Source organism: Herpailurus yagouaroundi, unplaced genomic scaffold, assembly GCF_014898765.1.
Source record: "Herpailurus yagouaroundi ecotype Mexico unplaced genomic scaffold, PumYag 189, whole genome shotgun sequence".
Classification (NCBI taxonomy): domain Eukaryota; kingdom Metazoa; phylum Chordata; class Mammalia; order Carnivora; family Felidae; genus Herpailurus; species Herpailurus yagouaroundi.
Genome location: NW_024412420.1, coordinates 1,979,512 through 2,007,102, shown reverse-complemented (window position 1 = coordinate 2,007,102; position 27,591 = coordinate 1,979,512). Strand labels below are relative to the sequence as shown.

Here is a 27,591-nt window from a genome sequence, read left to right as displayed (position 1 = left end):
GAATGAAGTCTGCTAGTATTCTGCAGTCAATACCACCATCTCTCATAGTTTTTTCACACTTAATATATTGACTCAATAAACAAAATGATTTACTTTAATTGAAATGTGAAGAAGAGTACCACATTCCTTTCTTCCACTCTTCATTGTCATACCAAAATGGGTGTGGCAGTTGTTACTAAGCCTCCATTATGAAATTGCATGGGCAAAGGAAGGCATTCTATATACTGTATTAGAGTGCTTACAATTCCACCATAGGTAGCTTTATTTAAAATTTGTAGCTTTGTATGTAGTATACTTGCATATGCTGACTTTTTCAGTGCTAGACCTAGGTGTATGTGCATAGTCTAAGTTCTGTGTAACCTGTAGACAGGTTTATCAGTTTAGTGCTTCCTTAAACATTTACTTGACATATCTAGGCATGTTACATGCAGAAAATAGATAATAACTTTATTTTCTTTTTTACTTTTTATTTCATTTTTTTAATGTTTATTTTGAGAGAGAGAAAGGGAGAGAGAGAAGCGATCAGAGGAGGGGCAGCAAGAGAGGGAGAGGAAGAATCCCAAGCAGGCTCTGCACCATCAGTGCAGAGCCCGACTTGGGGCTCGATCCCATGAACTGTGACACCATGACCTGAGCTGAAATCAAGAGTTGGCCACTTAGCCAACTGAGCCACCCAGGCACCCAGAAAATAGATAACTTTAACTTTTAAAATAACTATTAAATAACTTTTAAAGGCATTATTATGTGGTCTCAAAAACAATAGAACTGAGGAAAATTAAGATTGAATATAAGTTATGCACTTAAACAAGAAGAACAAGCATCTTTATAGTGGTGCCCATTCATTACATAGGTCTAAAATGTATTTCATCAAGGACGAGACCTTGGGAAAACTTGGGAAAATAAGGTAAAACCAACAGAACTTTTTCATTTGGCTGACTGATTACCTGTTTTTTTAGGCCTCTTTGCACCTCCACGTGCCTTCAGTGCAATCTGACGAGCTGCTTCACAGTAAACACTCCCACCCACTTGACTCAAATCAGACTTCAGATGTCCTCAGGTATAGCTCTTTTTACCATTAAAGGTTCTCCATTGCAACTTTGAAAGAGTATAATGTTGATCCTTACGTATTTTCCTCCTATTTGTCAATAATTTATAGTTGTGTACCCTTGGATCTCTAGATGAATTACATCATTCAGAATGAGTCCTTGTCTTTCTAGCATGTGTAATCTACTTTTGAGAATACTTTTTTTTGAAAATTAGTTTATCTTTAATTTCCCCAAGGACTCTCTCTTCCATACCTTCCACCATTTTTTAAAGTGGCTTTAAATCTTAGATGCCATAATTGGAAACTGCTTCCAAAATCTACAGTGTAAGTATATACAGGACTTAAAACAGTTTATTTACTTTTCAGGTTTGTTTTGGAACAGTACAATGCACTCTCCTGGCTAACCTGTGACCCTGCAATCCAGGACAGACGCTCCTGTCTCCCAATTCATTTTGTGGTGCTGAATCAGTTATATAACTTTATTATGAATATGCTGTGATCTTCATTGGATGGAACTGTGCAAGAAGAGAACAAGGAAAAAAGATATTTCACTGCAAGATTAAGTTATAATTATCTTCTCAGTGAAAGTCATCTGTGATGGGGTCTAATTCTTATTACTTCAACAAATATTGTTTTGACTTGGGGGGAGGGGCTATAACCCTGCTATTTTTCATTGACTATACTGAACTCTTTAGGATGATGACTGATCATACAAAACGTATTATAACATTTTCGTAGCAAAATTAACCTTTTTTTTTTTCCAGTCACAGTATTTGTGAAAAGTAATGAGCCATAGTACCCAGTCATGTTAAATGAATATTAAAAGCATGGAGAGGAAACATGAGGAACAATGAATTTCAACATATGGCTTCAGAACATCAAGATGTTCTTGTATTGGATTATAGTATCTAGTATTCAAAAATGCCTGCATCTCTTATTTATTGTAAGTTTTTAAATGTATAAATTGTCTTATATTTCTTAACCTCTTTTATAAAAATTTTCCTAGAAGGTTTATACTGCCTTCTTGCTTTAAAGCAATTGGTCTAAAATATATGTAATCGTCTTAATTAAAAAGTTGCAGTAGGGTTGCTTTTAGAGTATTATTTTTTTGTAAGGGGGTGGGTGGGACAGTAAATTTGTATTGTCTCGATGTACAGTTTAATGGGGATAGAGGGGGAATAATGTCCATACCATTGTGTGTGGAGGATTTACAGCTAAGCTGTAGTTGCAGAGTACATGTACAGTAATGAAGTTCACTGTGTTTATAAATTGAAAAGGTACCGGGTCTTACAGCATTTTATATATCACACCTTTACAGAATAACATGATGGCAATATACAAGTGATATTGTTGGGTGGTTTAACTTAGAATAAAATGAGAATTCTTCAGTTATATTTTGTACTATGGTTTAGGGCTATGACTAATATTTCAGGCCATTTCCAGTGAAAGAAACTTAGTTTTACAAGAAAAACATTTGCTACTGAATGCTTAAACTAATTTTGGTGTTTAATGTTACATGCTTAAATGTTTTTTTCAGTTTTGACAGTGGCACATCTAGGCATGGGAATATTAATTATGAAAATTATCTTCAGGATCTGCTATAAGGTTGAAATTTAGCCCAGCTCTAGGCATTTTACAAATTATTTTAAGAACAGTCACTCTGATTGTTTGACTTTTTTTTTGTTTTTTAAATTAAAGATTGGGAATGTATGTGAGAGTATGCATATGTATGGATGTGTGTGTGCAATCAAACTGTGGTGTAAATAGATTTCTCAGTGAATTCTGGTATTCAGACTCTATTCCACTAGTTAAAGAACCATTTTCTAAACTTAACCTGTTTCCTTTTGCCTTTTTTATTTATTTAATTTTCTTGGTTTGGAGATGGCAGTCCCAAACACCAGAGTCTGTACTTTTCTATAACACAGCTCAGATTAAGGCAGGGCATATGCCAAGGAGGATCTCACCTCCCTAAAGAAGGGACTTGAATTTTAGGGACTTTAATTCACCCCTTCCTTCAATACAGCTTTCCCCCTTCTTGTTTGCACATGCCAAGATAAATGCTTTTATGCAGGCTTTATCCCTTTAAAAAGTTGTTTCTACAGTGCTGCTCACAAGAGAGTCCAAGTTAGCTTCCTGCCTGTGTTGCTGACTTGAATTCACAGTCACCAAGTCTACCTATCTTTCTTGGAAGCAGTCTAGAAAAATTCTGAATTTGTACATTCAGTAATTCTCCACAAGGACAAAATCAGTTGTATTTACAAAACTGTAATTCGGTGTGTTTTGTTTTGTTTTTACTGAAACTTGTTTTGTAAATACTATATGCTTAGCTTAAATATCACTTTCTTACAAACAATATAACTTCTTCAAATTGTGTATATTAAAACATTAGCAAGTCTTGTTTTTTCTATAAAAAACACACAACTGGTGACAAAGGTTTTCAATCACTTCTTCAAAATTATAATGCAATTCCAAGGGTCAGCATTTTTGAAATTAGAATTTAAAGATCACATCTCTGCATTCATTTTTAAATTATGCTAGCACACTACAGATTATGTTGGCATGTTTTGTTCTATACTTAAAAAAAACTTGTCTGAAATTTGAGGGGAAAAAAGATGCTTATTTGGAATATCTATAAAAAGTATGCTCTTTTTTTTTTTTATAAACTTAGCTCAGTAGTGACTTTTAAAAATAAAAGCTATATTCTCAGTTGTTTAATATCACTAGCTTGTAGTGAACACACCTCAGTTTGAGGATAGATTTTTAAAAAAGTATTCCCTGACAGTTTCTTTTATATGGAGCCATAAAGAAAGGAACCCAGTATACAATTCCTTTTTATCTGGGAACAGGGAGAAGTTCCCAAATATATAAGATTTACTGGTAAGATTTTTTTCTTCCCTTCATATTTAAGTTCACACTTAAATAGAAAATTATTAAATATCCATTAGAAAAGGTCAAGAGACTTATTTCAAAAAGTTAAGCCTTTTATGCAGGATGATGGATCTGACTTACTACCATACTGTCACAGACAAGTATGGGTAGTTTTTTGTTTGTTTGTTTGTTTGTTTGTTTGTTTAAATGGTAAGCAAAATAATATATACTTTATACCAGTTGATCACCAACACATTGACTTCTTTGTTACAGTGCTAATGTCTGTTTTTTGTGCAGTTATCCATTACAAAGCAGGGTGGAAGTACAGTATTTTGGCATTTAAAAAGATTAGTTATATAATGTCTGCTTCCAGCCAGTGAGAAACATCTAGCCATACTTTCTTATGCAAGCCATTCAGTTATCAGGACTGTGAATTAACACTGTATGAATAAATTTCTGTACACCTTATTGTTTGGCCAGAAGGCCACCAAGTGTACTTATATGTAATCCTTAAATTTTAAAGTAGCTGTAATTTTTAAATCTTTCTAAACTTTTCTTAAACCACTAAAATTAAGCTCTTACTACTTAGTCAATTATCCTCAGCTGTATTCGTACTCAATTGTCAGTATGGCACAGATTACTGTATTAAAATATTCTCCTTTCGTCTTCATATTTACCTTCTGAGGTAATTTTTTAACTTAATGTGTTACTACAAAGATTTGCAGATCTTTAATCAAGCACTATGTTAATACTGTAATATTCAAAATACTATGTTGCGTTATTTAAAATGTTCAAATTGAATACATTAAAAGGAAGTTTTTAAATGCTGTTGCATCATATAATTTGCTACTCATCCACTATGGCATCGCATACCAGTCTATTAATACATTTAATGTTGCATGAGTAATGTTTTGGTCTGGGTTTCCTCTAAAGATTTTAGTTTGTCTAAATTAAAGAAAAATGTTTTTGACATACATTTTTTTTGGTCCCTCACCCCCTCCCCCCCCAATCAGCTGGAAATGTTAACCTTTAGGTTTTTCTTGGTGTTTTAATGGGCCCAGAACTGTGGTTTAAATTTTCATATATATGTTTTCTCTTTTGTGGAGTATTAATTAAAAAACTGGATTTGGGACCTAAGATACTCCTCAGGTTGATATATTCATGAAGTTTTAAAATAGTTCTAGTTTTCAAAGTAAACTGGATTTGTGGACCTTAAAGTTACTGAGTTTAAACTACAAATTGTAACGTCATTACTGGACATGTCAGCATCAACTCTCTCAAATAGCTTGGTCACTTTATGAAGGGGCGTTTTAAAGTTGTTGTTTAGCAGTGACATTTAATATGGTCCAATTGCTTTTTTTTTTTTTTTTTAATGTGACAAAAAAAGAATAAGGAACAAACACTATTGCTGCCGAATGCCATAACACTGAGTTGTACAAATTGTGATTGAGGAAATGAAAAGGTTTATACTTTTTAAAAAAAACAAAAAACAAAAAACAAAACTTCAAATGGAATAAATTATTCATGAAGCCTTCATTGTGGTGTCTCATTTTGTTAAAAATATTTCCATCTTAAACTTAAGTAAAAATTAGTGGTATTTTTTGTTGTAAGTCAAAAAGGGTAACCTAAAAATTGTACTTTAAATATCTCCATCTGAAGTATTTTATTAAAATTTTTCTGGGGCGCCTGGGTGGCGCAGTCGGTTAAGCGTCCGACTTCAGCCAGGTCACGATCTCGCGGTCCGTGAGTTCGAGCCCCGCGTCGGGCTCTGGGCTGATGGCTCAGAGCCTGGAGCCTGTTTCTGATTCTGTGTCTCCCTCTCTCTCTGCCCCTCCCCCGTTCATGCTCTGTCTCTCTCTGTCCCCCAAAAAAAAATAAACGTTAAAAAAAATTTTTTTTAATTTTTCTAACCATATTAGTGATTAATATACAGGAAAGTTATATGTGTACATACATACTCCTTTTAGGCTCATCAGTTTGGTATCCTTTTTCTAGTCCAAAGCTACCTTCAGATATTTAAAGCTTAGCTCAGGCCTACTTTTTTGATCACATAAATGTTTTTGAAACATAAAAAAAGCCTTCAGATATGAACACTCCATTAAAATATTGTATGAGCAGCCATTTTAAATATTTTTGTCCAAACTTAAACTGAGTAAGGACAAACCCCCAAATTGTGTCCATTTTGAAATAGTGTTTGCCAGCAAAATTTAAAAAATAATCCTTTAAAAGGAGGTATATGGTGTTGGAACTTCTACCTTCTTAAGTTATTCTCTGTCTCACAGTTTGTATTACCTGTGATTTTTTTTTTTTTTTTAATCTTGTTAGTCTAAAACCCTTTATGGCTGCTTCTTGTTCTAAATATCTAAAGTCTTAACATGGTCTGTCCCCTGCCTTCCCCACAAGTATCAAGATGGGCTTTTTCAAAACTGTGTTTTCCTCCTTGCCTCTTAGGCCATTTGAATTCTTTGAAAGCCCCATGGTTACTTTTGCCTTAACTTTCCACATACAACCTTGCCTCAGACTAGGTCCCCTAGTAATATACTTTTTTAAAGTTTATTATCCTGAGAGAGCGCAAGTAGGGGAGGGGCAGAGAGAGAGAGAGAGAGAGAGAGAGAGAGAGAGAGAGAGATAATCCCAAGCAGCCTCTGCACTGTCAGCACACAGCCCGAGGGGGTCAAACTCACCAACCATGAGGTCATGACCCGAGCTGAAATCAGTAGTCACACTCAACCAACTGAACCACCCAGGTGCCCCCCTAGTATTTTACTTATATTGTAATAATCTGTATGGAGTCTTCACAGTGTTTTTTGCAGTTTGTATGAATGTTTGATCCTACTAAATGACCTCATGAAGGCAGAAACTGGGTCTGTTTTGCTTACTAATGCATCTAGAATCCAGCACAACATCTAGCACATTAATAGGGCACTGAAATATTTGAATAGACTTCTTGTGATAAATGCCTCAAACTGTAGTACTTAGTTGAAGTGTGAGTTCTGCAAAAATTCAAATGAAACTGTACAATCTAATTACTTGGGACTATTTTCACATTAGTAGAAACAATCACTAGATGAGTATTCTTGTGCTCTCAGATTTGCCACCTTTTAGCTGGTGACTTCAGACAAAACTTTGAACCTCTTGAGGTCTAAATTTGTTCATTTGTATATGAACACAATAGTAACCACTCCTTCCTAATGTTAGCTTTGTGCACCTCAAAGGATTACATAAAACATAGAAATTTGTAAAATACAAATGTGAGGGATGATTAATACAATACCTATGTTCTCTAGAAGAGTTGTGATTTAAGACCTGCCAGACCCCCCCCCCAAAAAAATGCTTACAACAAAAGGACTCATTTATTTTTAATGTTTATTTTTGAAAGAGTGAGGGGTGAGGGGTAGTGATAGAGGGGGACAGAGGATCTGAAGCGGGCTCTGTGCTGACAGCAGAGTGTCCAATGCAGGGCTTGAACTCCCAAACCATGAGATCTTGACCTGAGGTGAAGTCAGACGCTTAACTGACTTGAGCCACCCACATGCCCCAACAACAGGACTTTTAAAATATGTTTCTAGCAAGATCATCCATGGAAAAAAATGCAAAGAATCAAGTATTTAATACTTAATTTTTATCTCCCTTCTGTCCTAACCTACTCTGACTAAAAAGAAATCAGCTTGAAGGGTCTTTAAGCTCTAAAACGTAAAGTAACACACATATGATGAAATAAAATCTGAGATACTTAACGGATTTAAAGCATTTAAAGGTGTCAGGTCCAAAGGAAATATATCCTCGGTACTAAAAGAACTTGTAGATATGGTTTCAGAAATGCTGTGGAAAACTGAAAGGTTCCAGAATAGTGAAAATGCACAACTTGCTCAGTTTTTAAATTTTTAAAAAGATGGGGTGCCTTGGAAGCTCAGTGTCTGTCTCTTGCTTTCAGCTCAGGTCATGATCTCAGGGTTAGCGAGTTCAAGCCCCAATCTGGGCTGTGCTGGACAGCAAGGAGCCTGCTTGGGATTCTCTCTCTGCCCCTGCCCTACCCATTCTCTCTCTCTCTTTCTCTCTCAAAAGTTATGTCCTAGAAACTACTAATAATTTATTTCACTTTATGAACAAGTTCATTAGAAACCAGCATAGTTCCACTAAAGCACTATTTAATAGACTGTTTACTATACACTAGTCATGAGATACACACCTTTGACTTTTAGCCATCAATCTGCTGAGAAACATACATGTGTATACATAATTAGTTCCATAAGCCCTCTAGAGTGATAAGAACAACAATGTAGTGCATATACAAGAAGGAATAGCTGAAGTCAATCTACATTTTATTTTGACAGCATTAATAAACAGATCATGGAAATGGATATTCAGGTTATTTAATAAGGTTTCATGGTACTGTTACACTTAAATCATTAATTCAACAAACCAGTATTAAGTACCATACTTTAGTTCCTGCCCTCCAAGTACTTACTTTGGAAAGGTAGGAGAAACAAATTTTAACAATGTAGTACAATATGTGACGTGCTATGATGGAACGAAGTAAAGGGAGCCTTGAGAATATTGAAGAGGGATACTTTAAGAGATAGGTGGTTTGTCTGGGAAAGATTTCTTAGCAAGGGAACACTGGAAGTGAGACTTAAAGGATACATAGGAGGTACTACATAAAGAGAATAAAGGAATTTCAGACCAAAGGAACAGTGGGAGAGAAGGTCCATGAATAGCATGAAGGATTTGGGAAACAGTTCCAACAGACTAAAACAGAGGCACTATGGTGGGATAGATAATGCAGGAATCCAAACCAGAGCTAAGAATTCAGACTGAAAAACTGTCTTTTGAGTGCCACCTTAAGGAAAATGAACTTTATCCCAAAGCAGGGAAGTGTTTCAACAGTTGGGATGATTCATAATTAATTGAACAATCATACCAAAAAAGGCTTGTTGATGGAGCTGTATCAACCTGAAGGGATGTCTCTAACATACTATAGAATCTTGGCTGGACCCAATTCCATTCAATATTTTACCCATAAAATTAAATGAAGAGATGATCTGCTTTGCAGATAGCCAGTGTAAAAGAAGAGTCCAGAAGATCTTGACAGGGTGAAACAATGGAAGAAATTTTGGGATTTCAAGATAAAATAGGACACTGTTGAGGATAATTATAAAAAGAGTTCCATATTGAGAACATTTGAGTTAGATGGCTCCTGGGATCCTTGTACTTCCAAAATTCTATGAGTCAATTTCTAAAGAATATTGGTCTTCCTTTAAATACCTAGGTCTTCTAATTTCTTGAAGCTCATTTACTTGGCAATAATCTACATAAAAGCACCTAGTGTGCCTGAAACATAGTATTGTTTTTTCTTTCCGTTTGTTTCTCCTTTTCTTCCCTCAGTCTTACTGAAAAATAGTTAAGCAGAAAAGGATAAATCATAGTAAGCCAGTCAGAAGAGAATGTTTACTTCACTTAGCAAGGAGTGTTATTTTTTAACTTAAGTATAGGAATTACGCAACGTGTTTCATCAAATCTAAACACCAGTAATTGTAAGACACCATTATATGTACCACTAAAAAATTTAAAAGATCATTACTGATCTTAAGACACCACAATATCAGAGATGTTAAAATGTGAAAAAGTCACCATAGAGTTGATGAAATATGTCTTTATGTGGGACACCTCACTGACTCAGTTGGTGGAGCATGCAACGCTTGAATTTGGGGTGGTAAGTTTGAGCTCCATATTGCATGTAGAGATTAGTTTAAAAAATAAAATATTTTTTAAAAAAATATCTTTGTGAGTAAAATGGTAATGAGCCTCAGTGCCACATTGGTCTTAAAGGGGGATTATTTTCTCAAACATTTCTTTCTCAAACGCAAAGTGTACACCATAGTTACATTAATATGCCCCTTTAGTAATCAAAGGTTTTGTGGTTTATAGGCAACTAAATGTTAGGGCTAATTTGTAGCATTATTTACTTTTCTATAAGTTCTTAATCTAATTAAGCATCTGAGCTGCAAAGTCTTTAAAAGTTGATTTCAGGGGCGCCTGGGTGGCGCAGTCGGTTAAGCGTCCGGCTTCAGCCAGGTCACGATCTCGCGGTCCGTGAGTTCGAGCCCCGCGTCGGGCTCTGGGCTGATGGCTCGGAGCCTGGAGCCTGTTCCCGATTCTGTGTCTCCCTCTCTCTCTGCCCCTCCCCCGTTCATGCTCTGTCTCTCTCTGTCCCAAAACTAAATAAAAACGTTGAAAAAAAAATTAAAAAAAAAAATTAAAAAAAGTTGATTTTAGTATAGAGAAACCACCTCAGAAAAGCAGATTTAAAACTCAAAAGTCCATCAGTAAATCTTTTTTCACTGAGTTCTGTATGGCTGTCAAAATGATTTCACTGGTGAACAATGTAGATCTCATAGACTTTGACTAAGTGGATATGAGTGGAACAGGCGAGAGCCTAGGGTAACTTCCTGGTTTCTGGCTTGGGCAATTCTGGGTAGTGGTGATATTCACTGAGCTAAGAATTGGAAGACAAGGAGAAGGGGACTTGGAAGAAGGTAAGTGTCAGCATTCATTACCATTACACGCTAGCTATCTTATTTGAGCTGGGTGTGATCTGCTGTTAGATTGAGACGGATCTGTAAGTTGTTTCTTCATTAGTGATTACAGGATTGTAAGTAGAGCTGGAAGAAATTTTTTTTTTTTAAATTATTTTAGAGAGAAACAGAGCACTAGAAGGGGAGGGACAAAGAGAGAGGGAGACTGTAAAGATTGGGAGACACAGAATCTAAAGCAGGTTCCAGGCTCTGAGCTGTCAGCACAGAGCCTGATGCTGGACTCGAACTCGACCTCATGAACTGAGAGATCATGACCTGAACCAAAGTCAGACACTTACCTGACTGAGCCACCCAGGCACACCTAGAGTTGGAAGAGATCTTAAAAATCACTTAGTTCACATCCCCTTTCTCCCATTATTGATCCCCCAAACCATGAATTCTCTTCATATTCCTCCTGTGAAAAGACCATCCAGGGAGATTAAATTGTTTAACCTCTGTCTCAGTCTCAATTTCCCCACAATTATATAACAGAGACTATTCCCTACCTCAGATAATTAAATCAGATAACAGATATAAAATACTAGTGCCTAGCAAGTGTTGAATAAATATCAGCTTAAAAATGACAATGTTGTACAATTTGTGACCGAATAGACTGTGAAATCAATTTTAGTGTGTAGTGACCAGCAATTAAAATTTTTTTTAATGATTTTCTTTTTAAGTAATCTCTACACCCAATGTAGGACTTGAACCTAACAAACCCGAGATCAAGAGTCATATGCTCCACCAACTGAGCCAGTCAGGTGCCCTGTGACCAGTAAGTTAAAGAAGTGAAATAGAACATATAATATGTAGTATGTGTTATTTCATAAAAACTTTGTTCCATTTAAATGTGGGCATATATGCACATGTGTGTCCTGGGTCACAATGTGAAACTGTAGGTCAGGTGGATATAAGTTTGAGAAACAATGAAACACACATTAGTTCTCTTCTTCCTTTGTTGAAAGAAGAGAAAGTCTGAAAGCAGACTTTATTAGGAGATTAGTACTCTGTGAAAGCCTTGGAAACTATATAGTATGAGGCTGTATTTCTCTCTGTAAAATATTTTTGCTCCCAGCTTGTAGCACAGTATTTGGTAAGCAGGTGATACATGCACATTACTTAAATCAGGAACTAGAAATAGTATGAAAATATACAGAGACTAGTTTTTAATCTTTCCTGCTTAGACTCCATTTGAAAATTTGTTGGAAGTTTTGGGTCCTCTTTCCAGAAGTGCCAAACACACACAATTTTGCAGATTCCAGGGAATTCCTGAAACCCCATCCACCACTTTCTAAAGGTCTATGGACCTTGAGTTTTTTGTTCTGGTTTAAATCGAAGTATAGTTGACACACAATGGTACACTGGTTTCAGGTGTACACTATAGTGATTGGACAACTCTATGTTATACTCTAGGCTCACCATAAGTGTAGCTACCATCTATTACAATACCATTGACTATAACCTCTATGTTGTAAGGGAGTTAGTTATTCATTCCATAACTAAAAGCCTGTACCTCCCACTTCCCTTCACCCATTTTGCCCATCCCCCAACCCCGGACCCGAAGGCATAGAAACCCGAAACTAAGATGTTTAACTTGTGACTATGAGGGTATGAGGTCAAGAGCGAAAGATCAGGAAAAGATTAATTTTTAAATTCGCCTATAAATCCTTCGATTCCAGAGCTTAAGTGCTAGGGAGGCATAGGCAGGGACAGAAAGAAGGGTGCAGTCATTAGTATTCCGGTCAAAGGATGGTGGAAACAACTTTAACGTTTCTTTTACATACGTTATGTCATTCAAGTGCCACAAAAATCCTGTGAAGATGAAACTGCAGGTCAGAGGGGCTTAAAGATTTAATCGGAAAGGATAAAAGTGATAGATTTTGGAAGAAGAAACCGAAAGCAGCATTTTAAACCTTCGGGAATGCAGTTAAGGGGACGGGAAGGAAGAGGTGGGACCGCGCACGCGCACCGTTGCATCAGCGCGGACGTCTCTGGGTTTCCTTTGCAGACAGCCTTCCTCCCAGTCCAGTACGGTGGCCGACGGGAGCCAGACGCTGGGGATGAATGAAGGTGCTGGGTGCAGGTTGAAACAGTCCCCTCCGCTTTCCCCTCCCTTCAGTGCGGTTTCTGCCTTTGTGCGGTGTCCCCATCCAGCCCTATCGCACTGCCGACCCCATTGGTCCCGGCGTCTGGGTTTTTGGTGCCTGTGTCGATTCAGGGCATAGCTGGGTTTGGCGAATGCGGATTTTCGCCTAGGCCCAACTTTGGGCCGCGCTCTCGATTTCTACCGTGTCCCGCCTCTAGGGCGCGGAATCGGTGTTGAGTCCCGGGAGGTTGGAAGGTAAATCTTGAGGTATGAAGCTTCCGTTTCTCAGGCCTCAGCTCGTTCTCCGGTCCACGTCGGTCACTGGCCTTACATTTCTCTGCCAGGGGGACTGGTTGGTTCTCGTTACGCTGAGGGCGAGACCTGTGAACACACACCGGTCTTGCTTGGCGCCACTGCTCCCTCAGCCCGCCCTGTGTTAAAAGGCCAGCTCCTCTTGTTTAAAAACAAAGTAGCGTTTCTGCCCACGACTCTGTTAGCCCATGATTTTGCTAGTGTGATGGATTGGAGGGGATGGCTTTGGCCACCTGCTCCCTGCCTTTTTTTTTTTTTTTTTTTAAGCTTCTGATTAGTGGAGATAAGAGAAGTGCTCAAGTGGAACTCATCCTTCTCCCATAGCTAATTGTAGCTCCACAGCAATTTTTTTACCATGCAACCCAGGGGACATTAGGATAGTGTTACGGCCTTGAATACGTTGAGTCTGGCATTGCTTCTGCCTAGTGAGGAGATTTAGCAGTGCATTTATTGACTGGTGGAGGGTGGGAAAGAGAAGAGTAAGTTTTTTACATTTGTTGGATAGGCATAAGAAGCTAAAGAGATATGGACGAGGAACACATTCTTAACTATACTACTTTTATTTGCATTGCGGTGCTCAGATGATTGATGCAGTGGAGAAAGTCTTGGACTGCGATTTAATAGATGAGGGTTCAGCCTAGGATTTTGCTACTAGTAGTAATCATTATATGTCTGTTACCTAATCTCTCTGGGCTTCATATTTCTTCTTTGCAAAATAAGTATTAGAAGATCCCGAGGGCTGGAGGAAATGTTAATAAACTCTGCTTTTTCATTTTCTAGGTGGGAGTAAAAACATAGGGAGACTTCACATGTGCCTGAAACATAGCCAACATAGAGGCATATTAAAGATAGACCACACTTCTTAGGGTTTTTAAAAAGAGGGGCATTCATACATGTAGGAGTTATACACCTACTTTCGTTTTTTTTTGTTGTTGTTGTTGTTTTTTGTTACCATTAGGATCAACAGTGATAATGGCTGAGTGTACAAGCCTTCAGTTTGTCAGCCCTTTTGCTTTTGAGGCAATGCAGAAAGTGGATGTTGTTCGGTTGGCATCTTTAAGTGATCCAGAATTGAGACTTCTTCTGCCCTGCTTGGTGCGAATGGCACTTTGTGCTCCTGCTGACCAGAGCCAGAGCTGGGCTCAAGATAAAAAACTCATCCTTCGTCTTCTCTCTGGAGTGGAAGCTGTCAACTCTATTGTTGCATTGTTGTCCGTGGACTTTCATGCTTTAGAACAGGATGCCAGCAAAGAACAGCAGCTTAGGTAATGTTGTGTTATATAATATGTGGACTGGGATTTACTCGGATTTGTTAAAGAAGAGGGAGTCAAATATTTTTTGGAGATTTTAGGACTTTTTATTGGATGCACTCCCCCAGAAAAGATTGAGAATCTAAACTTTGGAGAGCATTTTACTTAGTTCTTTTCTATTTATAGTTAAAATTCTAGAATTCCATATTCTAAAATGTTGTGTAGAGAATTTTGGCTACACATATTGTTGTATACATGCTAAACTGAATACGCCAGTTGGTCTCAGCGGGAAGTGGGTAGGGTAAGTTCCCCTAAAAGTAGAAGTATTTACTGGGAGGCTTTTTAAGCTTATATTGATTTCCCCAAATTCTGGGCAGTTGTTTGGTCCTTCCCTGCTTATTGTGAATCCAAGAGTGAGCAACTGTTCATGTAAGTGGGTGTTAACTATTAGCTGGTGTCTTTATATAGGTTGTGAATCCCTGAAATAGGCAAACTAAATAGTATTTCAGAAGTATTATTTTCATGAAATGTATGAAAATAATTCATACATTCTTTTGTAGATTATTTCAACAAAAGATAATTTTATGCTATTTTTGTGCCAGTGTTCTCATAATTGTTGTACACATTTGTGCTTTATTAGGCATAAACTTGGAGGAGGCAGTGGAGAGAGCATCCTGGTATCACAGCTTCAGCATGGACTGACATTAGAGTTTGAACACAGTGATTCACCTCGTCGATTGCGTCTTGTGCTTAGTGAGCTGTTGGCAATTATGAACAAGGTGCATTTTTAAAAAAAAATTTTAGAGAGAGAGAGAGAGAGAGAGAGTAAGTAGGGGAAGGGAGCAGAGGGAGGGAGAGAGAAAGAGAATCTTAAGCAGGCTCCACGCTTAGCGTGGAGCCCAACACTGCCTGGATCCCATGACCCTGGGATCGTGACCTTAGCTGAAACGAAGAGTCAGATGCTCAACCCACAGAGCCACCCAGGAACTCCAAGAGGCATTTATTTTATTTAAAAAAAAATTTTTTTTCCCAATGTTTATTTATTTTTGGGACAGAGAGAGACAGAGCATGAACGGGGGAGGGGCAGAGAGAGGGAGACACAGAATCGGAAACAGGCTCCAGGCTCTGAGCCATCAGCCCAGAGCCTGACGCGAGGCTCGAACTCCCAGACCGCGAGATCATGACCTGGCTGAAGTCGGACGCTTAACCGACTGCGCCACCCAGGCGCCCCAAGAGGCATTTATTTTAATCACACCTCAAAATATGCATGATTTGATGTCTACACATAAAAAGTAGAAAATTTAGAAATAAAAAGTAGAAAACAAGCAAGAAGGCAGGCAGGTTGTATACTCTTCTACACATATTTCTTTTTTTTTTTTTAACGTTGTATTTATTTTTGAGACAGGGAGACACAAGAGCATGAACAGGGGAGGGTCAGGGAGAGAGAGAGAGACACAGAATCTGAAACAGGCTTCAGGCTCTGAGCTGTCAGCACAGAGCCCGACAAGGGGCTCAAACTCATGGACCGCAAGATCATGACCTGAGCCGAAGTCGGCCACTTAACCGACTGAGCCACCCAGGCGCCCCTCTTCTACACATATTTCTATTTGTTTTGTGTTTTCCTTTGAAAGGCTTAAAGGGGTATATATTAATATATATATAAATAATATAATAATTATATAATAATACAGAATAATAATTAAATATAATGTATATAATATATAATTATATATAATGTATAATTATATTATTATATGAGTAATATAACAATATACAAATAAATAAACTTATGGATATATATATAAAATATTTAAGTTTATTTACTTATTTTGGGGTGGCAGAGAGAGAGAGGGAGAGAGAATTCCAAGCAGGATCTGTGATGTCAGAACAGAGCCCAAGGTGGGGCTTGAGACTATGACCTGAGCCAAAATCAAGAGTTAGATGCTTAACTGACTGAGCCACCCAGGCTCCCCAAAAGGCTTAAAAAGATATTGAATGCCTACCTTAAAGGCTTTCTTTCTCTAACTACTATTTTTTCTCATTTATACCTATGATGAATTTTCTATTCTAGGGTTTTTTTTCTGTATGGATTCCATATAATGCCTTTTTGATATTTAGAAGGGTACGTAGCTCAAGACTTGTACAAATTACCAAATTTGATAATACCTTTATAGGATGTAATTTCCCTCATAAAATATTATACAGCATAAATAGAAAATATATGTGATTTCTTTTTTTTTTTTTTAAATAGGAAATTTATTGTCAAATGGGTTTCCATACAACACTCAGTGCTCATTCCAACAGGTGCCCTCCTCAATGCCCTTCACCCACTTTCCCCTCCTCCCACCCCCATCAACCCTCAGTTTATTCTCAGTTTGTAAGAGTCTCTTATGGTTTGGCTCCCTCCCTCTCTAACATTTTTTTTTCCTTCCCCTCCACCATGGTCTTCTGTTAAGTTTCTCAGGATCCACATAAGAGTGAAAACATATGGTATCTTTCTTTCTCTGATTTATTTCACTTAGCATAACACGCTCCAGTTCCATCCACGTTGCTACAAAAGCCATATTTCATTCTTTCTCATTGCCAAGTAGTATTCCATTGTGTATATAAACTACAATTTCTTTATCCATTCATCAGTTGATGGACATTTAGGCTCTTTCCATAATTTGGCTATTTCAAAAGGATCTTTATATTAAGATGGCTCATATCTTAAGCCCAGAGTTTCAGAGGCAAAAGTTCTTTACTGTTAGAATTTCAAGGTCAATTTGTTTATAATAAAGTTTAGTTTTGGGGTGCCTAGGTGACTTAGTCAGTTAAGCATCTGATGCTTGATTTTGGCTCGGGTCATGACCTCACGGTTCCTGAGACTGAGCCCTGTGTAGGGCTCTGCACTGACAGCTTGGAGCCTGCTTATGATTCTCTCTTCCCCGCCTCTCTCTGCCCCTCTCTCACTTCTGTGCACATGTATGTGCATACTCTCTCTCTCTGTCAAAAAAAAAAAACAACTTAAAAAAACTTTTTTTCTGGGGCTCCTGGATGGCTCAGTCAGTTAAGTGTCTGACTTTGGCTCAGGTCATGATTGTGCAGTTCGTGAGTTCAAGCCCCATGTTGGGCTCTGTGCTGACAGCTCAGAGCCTGGAGCCTGCTTCGAATTCTGTGTCTCCGTCTCTACCCCTCCCCTGCTTGCTCTCTCTCTCTCAAAAATAAATAAACTTAAACAAATTAAAAAAAAATTTTTTTTCTAAAAAAATGTTTAGTTTTATACATTGTGGACCCAAACCCTCTAAATTCTATTTCCAGAGAAAATACTGGTGGTGGTGGGTGGTACAGTTAGTCAGTTTTGGATAGTTTTTAAGATATGTTAGAAAAAAAAAAGAGATATATTAGAAATCTTTATTTTTTTATTTTTAAAAATTTGTTTTTTTAAATTCCAGTATATGTTAGAAATTTTTTAAAAAATGTTTTTTCTATTACAAACAATTATTTCTTTCTACTCTCTTCTATACTAATAGTCTTAATTTTTTTTTAATTTTTTTTTTTTTTAAGTTTATATTTGAGAGAGGGGGGAGGGGTAGAGAGAGAGGGAGACACAGAATCCAAAGCAGGCTCCCGGCTCTAAGTTGTCAGCACAGAGCCCGATGCGGGGCTCAAACTCACAAAACTAGAGATCATGACCTGAGCTGAAGTCGGATGCTTAATTGACTGAGCCACCCAGGTGCCCCTAATAGTCTTAATTCAATCAATATTTTCCCTACATCTTTTTCTTAATACCTAACTTGATGGCTCTAGTAAAATAAGTGATCTTTGTCCTCTGGGAGGTTTCCAGTTTTTCAGTTCAGAACTCTGTAGCAAATGGAAAGTGTGATGAAACTGCTGTAGGATATTTTTTAAAAAGTTGGGTACTTCTGTTGACCTACATTTTTATTTTTTGGTTTTCCTGCAGTTCATTTGGAATTGAACATTGTTTATATTTGTTATACTGCTATAAGTTTACTGTTTTTTGCCTTTTATTGAGCTACAGCTTTTGTAGGTGGCATTCCTAGTTCATTTGTTTGGCTTGTCTTTAATTCCAGATGTTTCCAAATATTTATATAGAAATAAATTATTGAGACCCAGATTGCCATGTCTGAATAATAATTAATGTGACTAATTGTGATTACATTCGCTCAAATTTATCCAATACTGCATATTCTGCTGCGAGTATATTAATGACATATTAAGAGACATGATCTGTAAGCTCAACAGATAATTATAAAAATAGTGAGGGCTTATCTGAAATTAATAGAGTTCATCATTTCTTTTATTTGTTTTTCTTTTTTAAGGTGTCTGAGTCCAGTGGAGAATTTTTTTTTAAGTCATCTGAGCTATTTGAGAGTCCAGTCTATTTGGAGGAAGCTGCAGATGTACTTTGTATTTTACAAGCAGGTAATGACTGCTAAGATACATTACAAATATAGTTTCTTGTTATATGATACTGTGTAACTTCTTAACTTTGAATATTGTGTTATTTTACATATTTTATAAAAATATACCTTAAAACGTTAAGATAAAAATGGCTAATAATAGGACAATGATTTAGTAAATTATATTATTTCCATAGTATGACATGTTATGCAGCCATTAACAGAGTGTATTTGAAGAAATTTAATGATTTTTGAAGATGGTCATAATATGTAAGTGAAAAAAGCAAAGGGTAAATTGATAAGTGGAATATAAAAAACTAAAAGTTAAGACAATGCCTGTGGGAGGATTAAAATATTTCAGTTTACTAATTTTGAATGGGATTAAAAAGGTGGAGGACATAAAAATGCAAAGATTTTCATGCAAGTAACTCTTGACCAACACTGCCGACTGTAGCAGTGGCATTGTTCTATATTGTGCTTTCTGATACAGTAGCCACTAGTCACATGTAGTTACGGTTTACTGGACATGTAGCCAGTGTAACTGAGCTATTTTAATTTTATTTAATTTTAATTAATTTAAGCTTATTTATCAATTTATTTGTTTTTGTAAAAGGTTTTATTTTTAAGTACTCTCTCTACCCATTGTGGGCCTCGAATTTACAACCCTGAGATCCAGAGTCTTGTGCTCTATGGACTGCACCAGCCAGGTGCACCAATTAATTTAAATTTAAATAGCCACATGTGGCTGGACAGTTTGTTCTGGACTATGAAAAGAAAGTACCTTGGGCACCTGGGTGGCTCAGTCGGTTAAGCGGCCGACTTCAGCTCAGGTCATGATCTCGCGGTCTGTGAGTTCGAGCCCCGCGTCGGGCTCTGTGCTGACAGGTCAGAGCCTGGAGCCTGTTTCAGATTCTGTGTCTCCCTCTTGCTGACCCTCCCCTGTTCATGCTCTGTCTCTCTCTGTCTCAAAAATAAATAAAAACGTCAAAAAAAAATTAAAAAAAAAAAGTACCTTAATTTATTGCTTTTTTCCCCCTAAAGTTATTGCTCTTTTTTTTTTTTTTAATGTTTATTTATTTTTGAAGGAGAGAGAGACAGTGTGAGTGGTGGAGGGGCAGAGAGAGAGGGAGACACAGAATCTGAAGCAGGCTCCAGGCTGGGAGCTGTCAGCACAGAGCCCACTGCAGGGCTCGAACTCATGAACTGTGAGATCATGATCTGAGCCAAAGTCAGACGCTCAACCAACTGAGCAACTAAGGCGCCCCTAAATTTATTGCTCTTAAATGATGTTTGTGAAATATCACTCCTTAGTAACATTGATTTTGTTTTCTTGTAGAGCTCCCTTCTCTGCTTCCTATAGTGGATGTAGCTGAAGCTTTGCTACATGTTAGAAATGGTGCTTGGTTCTTATGTCTGTTGGTGGCCAATGTTCCTGATAGTTTTAATGAAGGTAAAACATAATTTTAAAATAGGATATTGAAGAGATTTGCTGGTGTAGGTTCAAGACCTATTTTTTGTGCTACAAAGAAATATTTATGGGCTTTCATTTGAGATTTTATCTCTGGAAAGTTTATTAGTGAGTATTCATTGTAGAAGTATTGGGTTTAGAAGATTTCAAAATTGTTTTGAGATTATCAATTTAAATATGGTAAGTATGCAATAGGGGTGCCTGGGTGGCTCAGTTGGTTAAACATCCAGCTCTTGGTTTCAGCTCAGGTCATGATCTCACGATTTTGTGTTTGAGCCCTGCATTGGGCTCTGTGTTGACAGTATGGTGCCTGCTCGGGATTCTCTTTCTCCCCGTCTCTCTCTGCCCCTCCCTCATTCACAATGTCTCTGTCTCTCTTGAAATAAACTTAAAAAAAAGAATGCAACCCCAAACTTTTTTTTTGCCCTTAGTCACCAGTGCACTAATAGGATAGTAAAAAATACTAAAGAACTAGAAGATATAGTCCTATGCTTATGGAGCAATGGGAAGAAGACTTGTCTGTGAATTAGCCAGAATACAATACAAGGCATAAGTAATCAGAAATAGCAGCAATCAAACCCTTTGGTTTTTAGCCTTATTGTTGTCAATTTACAGAAAAGGATAGAGTCAAAACTGAGAAAATCAACTAAAATTTTCACCTCTGTTTCAAACTACTACTGATTGAACATTGTTGTTTGGATCTGTGTGATATTAAAATAAAAACATTCATTGAGCAGGGTTGTGAATTGGGAGCCAAAGAGGAAAAAGCACTGGATCTGTCGGTTGAAATTTCTAGTTTTGTCACTCACTTTTTGTGTATCTCCATCAAGATATTTCCATTCTATAAAATGAGATAGTAATAATAACATTTCCCTTACATTTTTTTTTAATGCTTGTTTATTTTTGAGAGAGAGAGAGAGACACACAAGCAGGGGAGGGGCAGAGAGAGAGGGGGACTGAGGATCCAAAGGTGGCCCTGCAATGACAGCAGGGCGCCTGATGCAGGATGAGATCATGATCTGAGCCAAAGTCAGATGCTTAAGTGACTGAGCCATCCAGGTACCCCTCTCTTACATTTCCAAGAGATTTATTGAATATATCATAAGGTATGTAAAAGTTCTTTGTAAAAACTGTCTTATTGTTGATTTTCTGTCTACATTGTCTATCAGTTACTAAGAGAGGAATGTTGACGTCTCCAAACATAATTGTGGATTTGTCTATGTCTACTTTCATCTTGTTTTTGCTTCACTAATTTTTAAAAAATATTTTATTTTATTTTTTATTTTGAGAGAGAGAAAGTGTGTGCATGTGGGCTGGGGAGGAAGAGAGAGAGAGAGAGAGAATCTTTTTTTTTTTTTTTTTTTTTAGAGAGAGAGGGTATAAGTGAGTGAGGGGCAGAGAGAGAGAGAATCCCAGGAAGGGCAGAGGCAGAGAGAGAGAAGTGGGTCTCACCCAAAGCAGGTCTTGTGTTCCCCTGAAGCGGGGCTCCAGCTCACCTGAAGTGGGGCATGAGCTTACCCGACGTGGGACTTGAACTCATGAACTGTGAGATCATGACCTGAGCTGAAGTCAGATGCTTAAAGACTGAGCCACCCAGGTTCCCGGGAGAGAAAGAATCTTTGAAAAAAAAAATTTTTTTTTAATGTTCATTCATTTTTGGGGCGCCTGGGTGGCGCAGTCAGTTAAGCGTCCGACTTCAGCCAGGTCACGATCTCGCGGTCAGTGAGTTCGAGCCCCGCGTCGGGCTCTGGGCTGATGGCTCAGAGCCTGGAGCCTGTTTCCGATTCTGTGTCTCCCTCTCTCTCTGCCCCTCCCCCATTCATGCTCTGTCTCTCTCTGTCGCAAAAATAAATAAACGTTGAAAAAAAAAAATTTAATGTTCATTCATTTTTGAGAGACAGAGCATGAGCTGGGAAGGGGCAGAGAGAGAGGGAGACACAGAATCCAAAGCAGGCTCCAGGCTCTGAGCCATCAGAACACAGCCCGATGCGGGGCTCGCACCTGTGAACTGCAAGATCATGACCTAAGCCAAAGTCAGACGCTCAACCAACCGAGCCACCCAGGCACCCCCTGAGAGAGAAAGAATCTTAAGCAGACTCCACACTCAGCGCAGAGCCTGGTGAGGGGCTCAATCTCACCACCCTGGAATCATGATCTGAGATGATATCAAGAATTGGATGCTCAACCAACTGAGCCACCCAGAAGCCCTGCTTCATTAATTCTGAAGCTATGATTGGGTCCATGTACATTTAGGATTGTTATATCATTATGATGAATTAAGCCTTTTTCATTATAAAATATTCTTCTTTATCCTTGGTAATATACCTTCTTTTGAAGTGTACTTCATTAATACAGTCATAGCAGCTTACAATTAGTGTTTGTATGGTATATATCCATCTTTAAAAAAATCTGTATCTTGGGGCACCTGGGTGGCTCAGTCGGTTAAGCGTCCGACTTCTGCTCAGGTCATGATCTCGTGGTTTGTGAGTTCGAGCCCCACGTCAGGCTCTGTGCTGACAGCTCAGAGCCTGGAACCTACTTCGGATTCTGTGTCTCCTTCTCTCTCTGCCCCTTCCTCACTTGTGCTCTGTCTCCCTTTGTCTATCAAAAATAAATAAATGTCTAAAAAAAATTAAAAAAAAATCTGTATCTTTAAGGTGGGTTTCTTATAGACAAGTATAGTTGAATCTTGTTTTTTAAAAAAACTTAGTTGCAGTCTCTGCTTTTGGAGTATTTAGACCATTTATGTAGATCATTCAATGTGATTATTGTGGTAGTTAGATTTAAGTGTATCATCTTGTTATTTGCTTCCTTTTTCTTCTTTTCCTTTCTTCATTTGGATTGAAATTTTTTAGGATTCCATTTAATCTCAACTACTGTCATATTAGCTTTATGTCTTTGCTTAATTATTTTCTTGGCATTTACATTTCTTTATTGTTGGGTTTAAATTTTTTTTTTAATACTTATTTATTTTTGAGAGAGACAGAGAGAGACAGAGTGTGAACAGGGGAGGAGCAGAGAGAGAGGGAGACACGGAACCCGAAGCAGGCTCTAGGCTCTGAGCTGTCAGCACAGAGCCTGATGTGGGGCTCGAACCCACGAACTGTGAGATCATGACCTGAGTTGAAGTTGGATGCTTAACCAACTGAGCCACCAGGTGCCCCTCCCCTTCTTTTAGCTCTTTAAAGATGTTGTTCTATTGTCTGTGGTAGTTTTGATTTCTCTTGCTCTGTATATGTTTCTGTTTTCCTCTGGCTGCTTTTATTTGTCTTTTCTTTGTGGCTGCTTTTAAGATTTTCTCTTTTCCACTGGTTTTCAGAAATTTGCTTATGATGGATCTCAATATTATTACTTTGTGTTTATCTTGCTTGAAGTTTATTGAACTTCTGGTTTTATAGTTTTTATCAAATTCAGAAAAATTTCTTCAAATATATTTTTGTTTTCCATTCAGTTTTTCTTTCTGAGACCCTAATTATATTTGACTACTTGGTATTGCACCACAGGTCACTGTTCATTTTGTCTCTTTTCACTCTTTGCTTTATTTTGACCAGTTTCTTTTGCTATGCTTTCAAATTCCCTGATGATTTTCTTCTATAGTGTCTATTCCGCATAAATGATTAATTCAAAGACTGAAGAAATTCTTTTTAACATTCTACTTAAAAGCTTAAAGTAATAGAGGCTATTAAATGTTCAGTTTGTAGGGGTCTCATAAAAAATGGAGAACGACAAGATGAGGAAAGTCTTGGAGGAAGGCGCAGGACAGATGCCCTACGCTTCTTATGTAAAATGAATCCTTCTCAGGCCCTCAAGGTCCGAGGCATGGTGGTAAGAGATATTATTTTTATAAGACAGAAGCCTTTGTATTATGACCAGGAACTTTCCCAAGATGATTTGAGAATCTTGTAGAGATTTGGAATTACTTTCCTTTCTGGGTTTTTGTGTTTTGTGATATGTCCTCCTCTAAACTTTAAAAGCTTTAAAACATCTAAACACTGAAGTGTCCTGGCTCTTTTCCTTATGAGATTGAGTTCAGTTTGTTTTCTTTGCTGTGTTAGGTAGAAGAATGTCACTTGCCAGGCCTTGGAGTGGCTTTGACATTGGATCATACTAAAAATGAAGCTAGTGAAGATGGAGTGAGTGACTTGGTTTGTTTTGTTAGTGGTTTGCTTCTTGGAACAAATGCAAAAGTCCGGACTTGGTTTGGAACTTTTATCCGAAATGGACAGCAGGTGAGATTAAAAATATTTATAGGCTAAAATTAGAACTACCCTACGACCCAGCAATTGCACTATTAGGCGTTTATCCATGGGATACAGGTGTGCTGTTTCAAAGGGACACATGCACCCCCATGTTTATAGCAGCATTATCAACAATACCCAAAGTATGGAAAGAGCCCAAATGTCCATCGATGGATGAATGGATAAAAAAAAAATGTGGTGTATATATATTTGTGTGTGTGTGCACACACACACACATATACATACAATGGAGTATTACTCGGCAATCAAAAAGAATGAAATCTTGCCATTTGCAACTACGTGGATGGAACTGGAGGGTATTATGCTAAGTGAAATTAGAGAAATTAGACAAAAGTCATATGACTTCACTCATATGAGGACTTTAAGAGGCAAAACAGATGAACATAAGGGAAGGGAAACAAAAATAATATAAAAACAGGGAGGGGTACAAAACAGAAGAGACTCATAAATATGGAGAACAAAGTGAGGTTTACTGGAGGGGTTGTGGGAGGGGGGATGGGCTAAACAGGTAAGGGGCACTAAGGAATCTACTCCTGAAATCATTGTTGCACTATATGCTAACTAATTTGGATGTAAATTTTAAAAAATAAAAAATAAAAAAATAATATTTATAGGCTAGGAATCAGGATATTTTGGCAACTAGTAAAAGAGGAAGAAACACTTTTAGAATGATGTCATTAGACCAGTGCTTCTCACACTTTTAGTCTTAGGACCTCCTGACATTTTAAATCACTGAAGGTACCAAAGGGCTTTTATTTATGTGCTTTTTATCTATTGATATTCATGATATTAGAAATAAAACTGAAGATTATGAAATACTTACCTAATTCTTTAAAAATGGCAAAAATAACTTTTTAATAATAACCCTATTAAATGTGAACATATTTTTAATGAAAAATAACCATATTAAAAAAAAACAGTGAGAAGTGTTGTATTGTTTTATATGTTTGCAAATCTCTTTAATGTCTGGCTGAGTTGAATATTTGGAAAACTGTGTTGTACGCTTGTGAGAAAATGAGGGTAGAAAAGGCAAATAATGTTTAAGGAGATATTTTTTACCTCTGGACTCTCTGAAAGAGTTTTGGGAATCTCTAGGGTTCTGGGACAGATGCATGAGAATAGGTCATCAAAATAAGTTGTTATTATTATAGTCTATAATTTTAATATGTATCTTTTTTTATTATGGTAAAATATACATGATATAAAATTTATTGTTTTAATCATTTTAAAGTGTATAGTTCTGTGGCATTAATTACATTCACAATATATTGCAACCATCACCACTCTTCATTTTCAGCACTTTTTCATCATCTCTAACAGAAACTCTGTACCCATTAAACAATAATTCCCTATTTCTCCTTTCTTTCAGCCCCTGATAACTTCTTTCTACTTTCTGCCTCTGTGAATTTGACTATTCTAGGTACCTCATATAAGTGGAGTCACACAATATTTCTCTTTTTAGGTTTGGCTTGTTCTATGTTTTCAAAGTCCATGCATGTTGTAGCACAAATCAGCATTTCTTTTACAAGGCTGAATAATATTCCATTGTATGTATATACTACATTTTATTTTTTCATTCATCTATTGATGAATATATATTATATTTGGCAACAGTTTTTAAGTTGCAAAATATTTCACTTTTTCAAAGAACATTTCATGGTAACTCTGAAAAGAATCCCTATGAAGGAATCTATGCAGATTGATTTTTATCTTGTTGATGTCAGTGAATTAGACAGTAGCATATGTACTGCTTAGTCCTCCAGCCTATATATTTTTTAAGTGTATTTGTTGCTTTTGAGAGAGAGAGGGAAAGAGAGAATCCCAGGCAGGCTCCACACCATCATTGCAGAGTCCAGTGCAGGGTTCAAACTCACAAACTGTGAGATCATGACCAGAGCTGAAATTGAGTCAGATGCTTAAATGGCTAAGCCATCCAGGTGTTCCCACTAGCCTATTTTTTATGCTGCTGGCTCACCATACTTTTCTGTAGACAAGTTCTACTTTATTTCTAGCCCATTTGAGAACTAATTTTAAGCCTTGATTTTTAAGGGGAAGTTAACATTTATTGCGTACCTTCTATATGCACTGTGTTAAGCACTTTGGTATGCTCATCTTGTTTGTCCATTATGTGCAGTAAATTTTTCTTATTTGAAGCTAATGTTATTAAAGCAGGTTTATCATATTTTACTTAGAACCATTTAAAAAATAATAACTGACATCTGCCTAGTTCTTTACAATTTAGAACTGCTTTTATATGTGTTACCTTTGTTCATTCTTTCATCTATTTAACAGATACTGTATGCTTGCTATATGTCAGGCACAATGTTAGGCCCTGCCAAGTAATAGATGACTAAGATGTTATCCCTGCCTCAAGAACTATGAGGGTGATAGACTTATAAACTCCTCATTACAACAGCCCTGGGAGTTAAATATTACTATTATTATTTTTTAGCGTTTACTTATTTATTTTGAGAGAGAGAGAGAGAGAGAGAGAGAGCAAGCCAGGAGGACAGGGGCAGAGAGAGAGGGAGAGAGAGAATCCCAAGCAGCCTCCCCAGTGTCACGCAGAGCCCAATGCCAACTGTGAGATCATGACCTAAGCCAAAATCGAGTTAGATACTCAACCTGAGCCACCCACGCACCCCAGGAGTTAAATATTATTAATATTCATTTCCTTGTCATTAAGGACATTGGAGTTCAGAGAGTTAAGTGTACATAGTTAATAGCAAAGCTTTGTTTAAACCCAAGATGTCCAAAATGTGAGCACTTTCTACTGTATTACATATGACTCTGTTAGTTAGTCATTATGTATTTGAAAGTATTTAAATGACATTTTACAGTTCAGATTGTCATTAACTTAGTGTTTTCTGTATAGCCAATCTGGATTAGTGTGAATAGAGTGTTCTTCAAATGAATCAGTGAATTTTCAGTTTTTAATCAGTTGGTTAAAATGAGATTCTACAGTTACGACAGGCTCTTCAAAAGGGTCAATTTCAAGTGTTTAACTGGGGAGCTTTGTTTGAATGTCCTTTTGACTTGGTAAGTGCTCCATGCTCTATATTTTTTACAGAGAAAAAGAGAGACCAGTAGTTCTGTCCTTTGGCAAATGAGAAGGCAGCTTCTTCTGGAGTTGATGGGCATTCTTCCCACAGTAAGAAGTACCCGCATTGTGGAGGAAGCTGATGTGGAGATGGAGCCCAATGTGTCTGTGTATTCGGGGCTGAAAGAAGAGCATGTTGTGAAAGCCAGTGCACTCTTACGTCTGTACTGTGCTTTGATGGGGATCGCTGGACTCAAGTATTCAATAATTTGATATTTTACCTTT

The 27,591-nt window shown here is 37.4% G+C and overlaps 2 protein-coding genes across 4 annotated transcripts in view; both read left to right on the top strand.

The window, feature by feature from the left end:
• Positions 1 to 5,449, top strand: part of MED13 (mediator complex subunit 13) — a 111,244-nt gene extending 105,795 nt beyond the window's left edge. Inside the window, exons 29-30 of one of the 2 annotated variants that reach the window (XM_040496929.1) lie at positions 957 to 1,057; positions 1,412 to 5,449. In XM_040496929.1, coding sequence (XP_040352863.1) covers positions 957 to 1,057; positions 1,412 to 1,544 — 234 coding nt within the window. In that variant the 3' untranslated portion in view covers positions 1,545 to 5,449. Of the gene's footprint in view, positions 1 to 956; positions 1,060 to 1,411 lie in introns of those variants that run through there. The other variant, XR_005797433.1, reaches the window with a different exon arrangement.
• Positions 5,450 to 12,483: 7,034 nt separating this feature from the next.
• Positions 12,484 to 27,591, top strand: part of INTS2 (integrator complex subunit 2) — a 61,224-nt gene continuing 46,116 nt past the window's right edge. Inside the window, exons 1-8 of one of the 2 annotated variants that reach the window (XM_040496928.1) lie at positions 12,484 to 12,558; positions 13,845 to 14,151; positions 14,777 to 14,915; positions 18,459 to 18,561; positions 19,876 to 19,989; positions 23,702 to 23,832; positions 24,063 to 24,236; positions 27,337 to 27,563. In XM_040496928.1, coding sequence (XP_040352862.1) covers positions 12,549 to 12,558; positions 13,845 to 14,151; positions 14,777 to 14,915; positions 18,459 to 18,561; positions 19,876 to 19,989; positions 23,702 to 23,832; positions 24,063 to 24,236; positions 27,337 to 27,563 — 1,205 coding nt within the window. In that variant the 5' untranslated portion in view covers positions 12,484 to 12,548. Of the gene's footprint in view, positions 12,572 to 13,844; positions 14,152 to 14,776; positions 14,916 to 18,458; positions 18,562 to 19,875; positions 19,990 to 23,701; positions 23,833 to 24,062; positions 24,237 to 27,336; positions 27,564 to 27,591 lie in introns of both variants that reach the window. The other variant, XM_040496927.1, reaches the window with a different exon arrangement.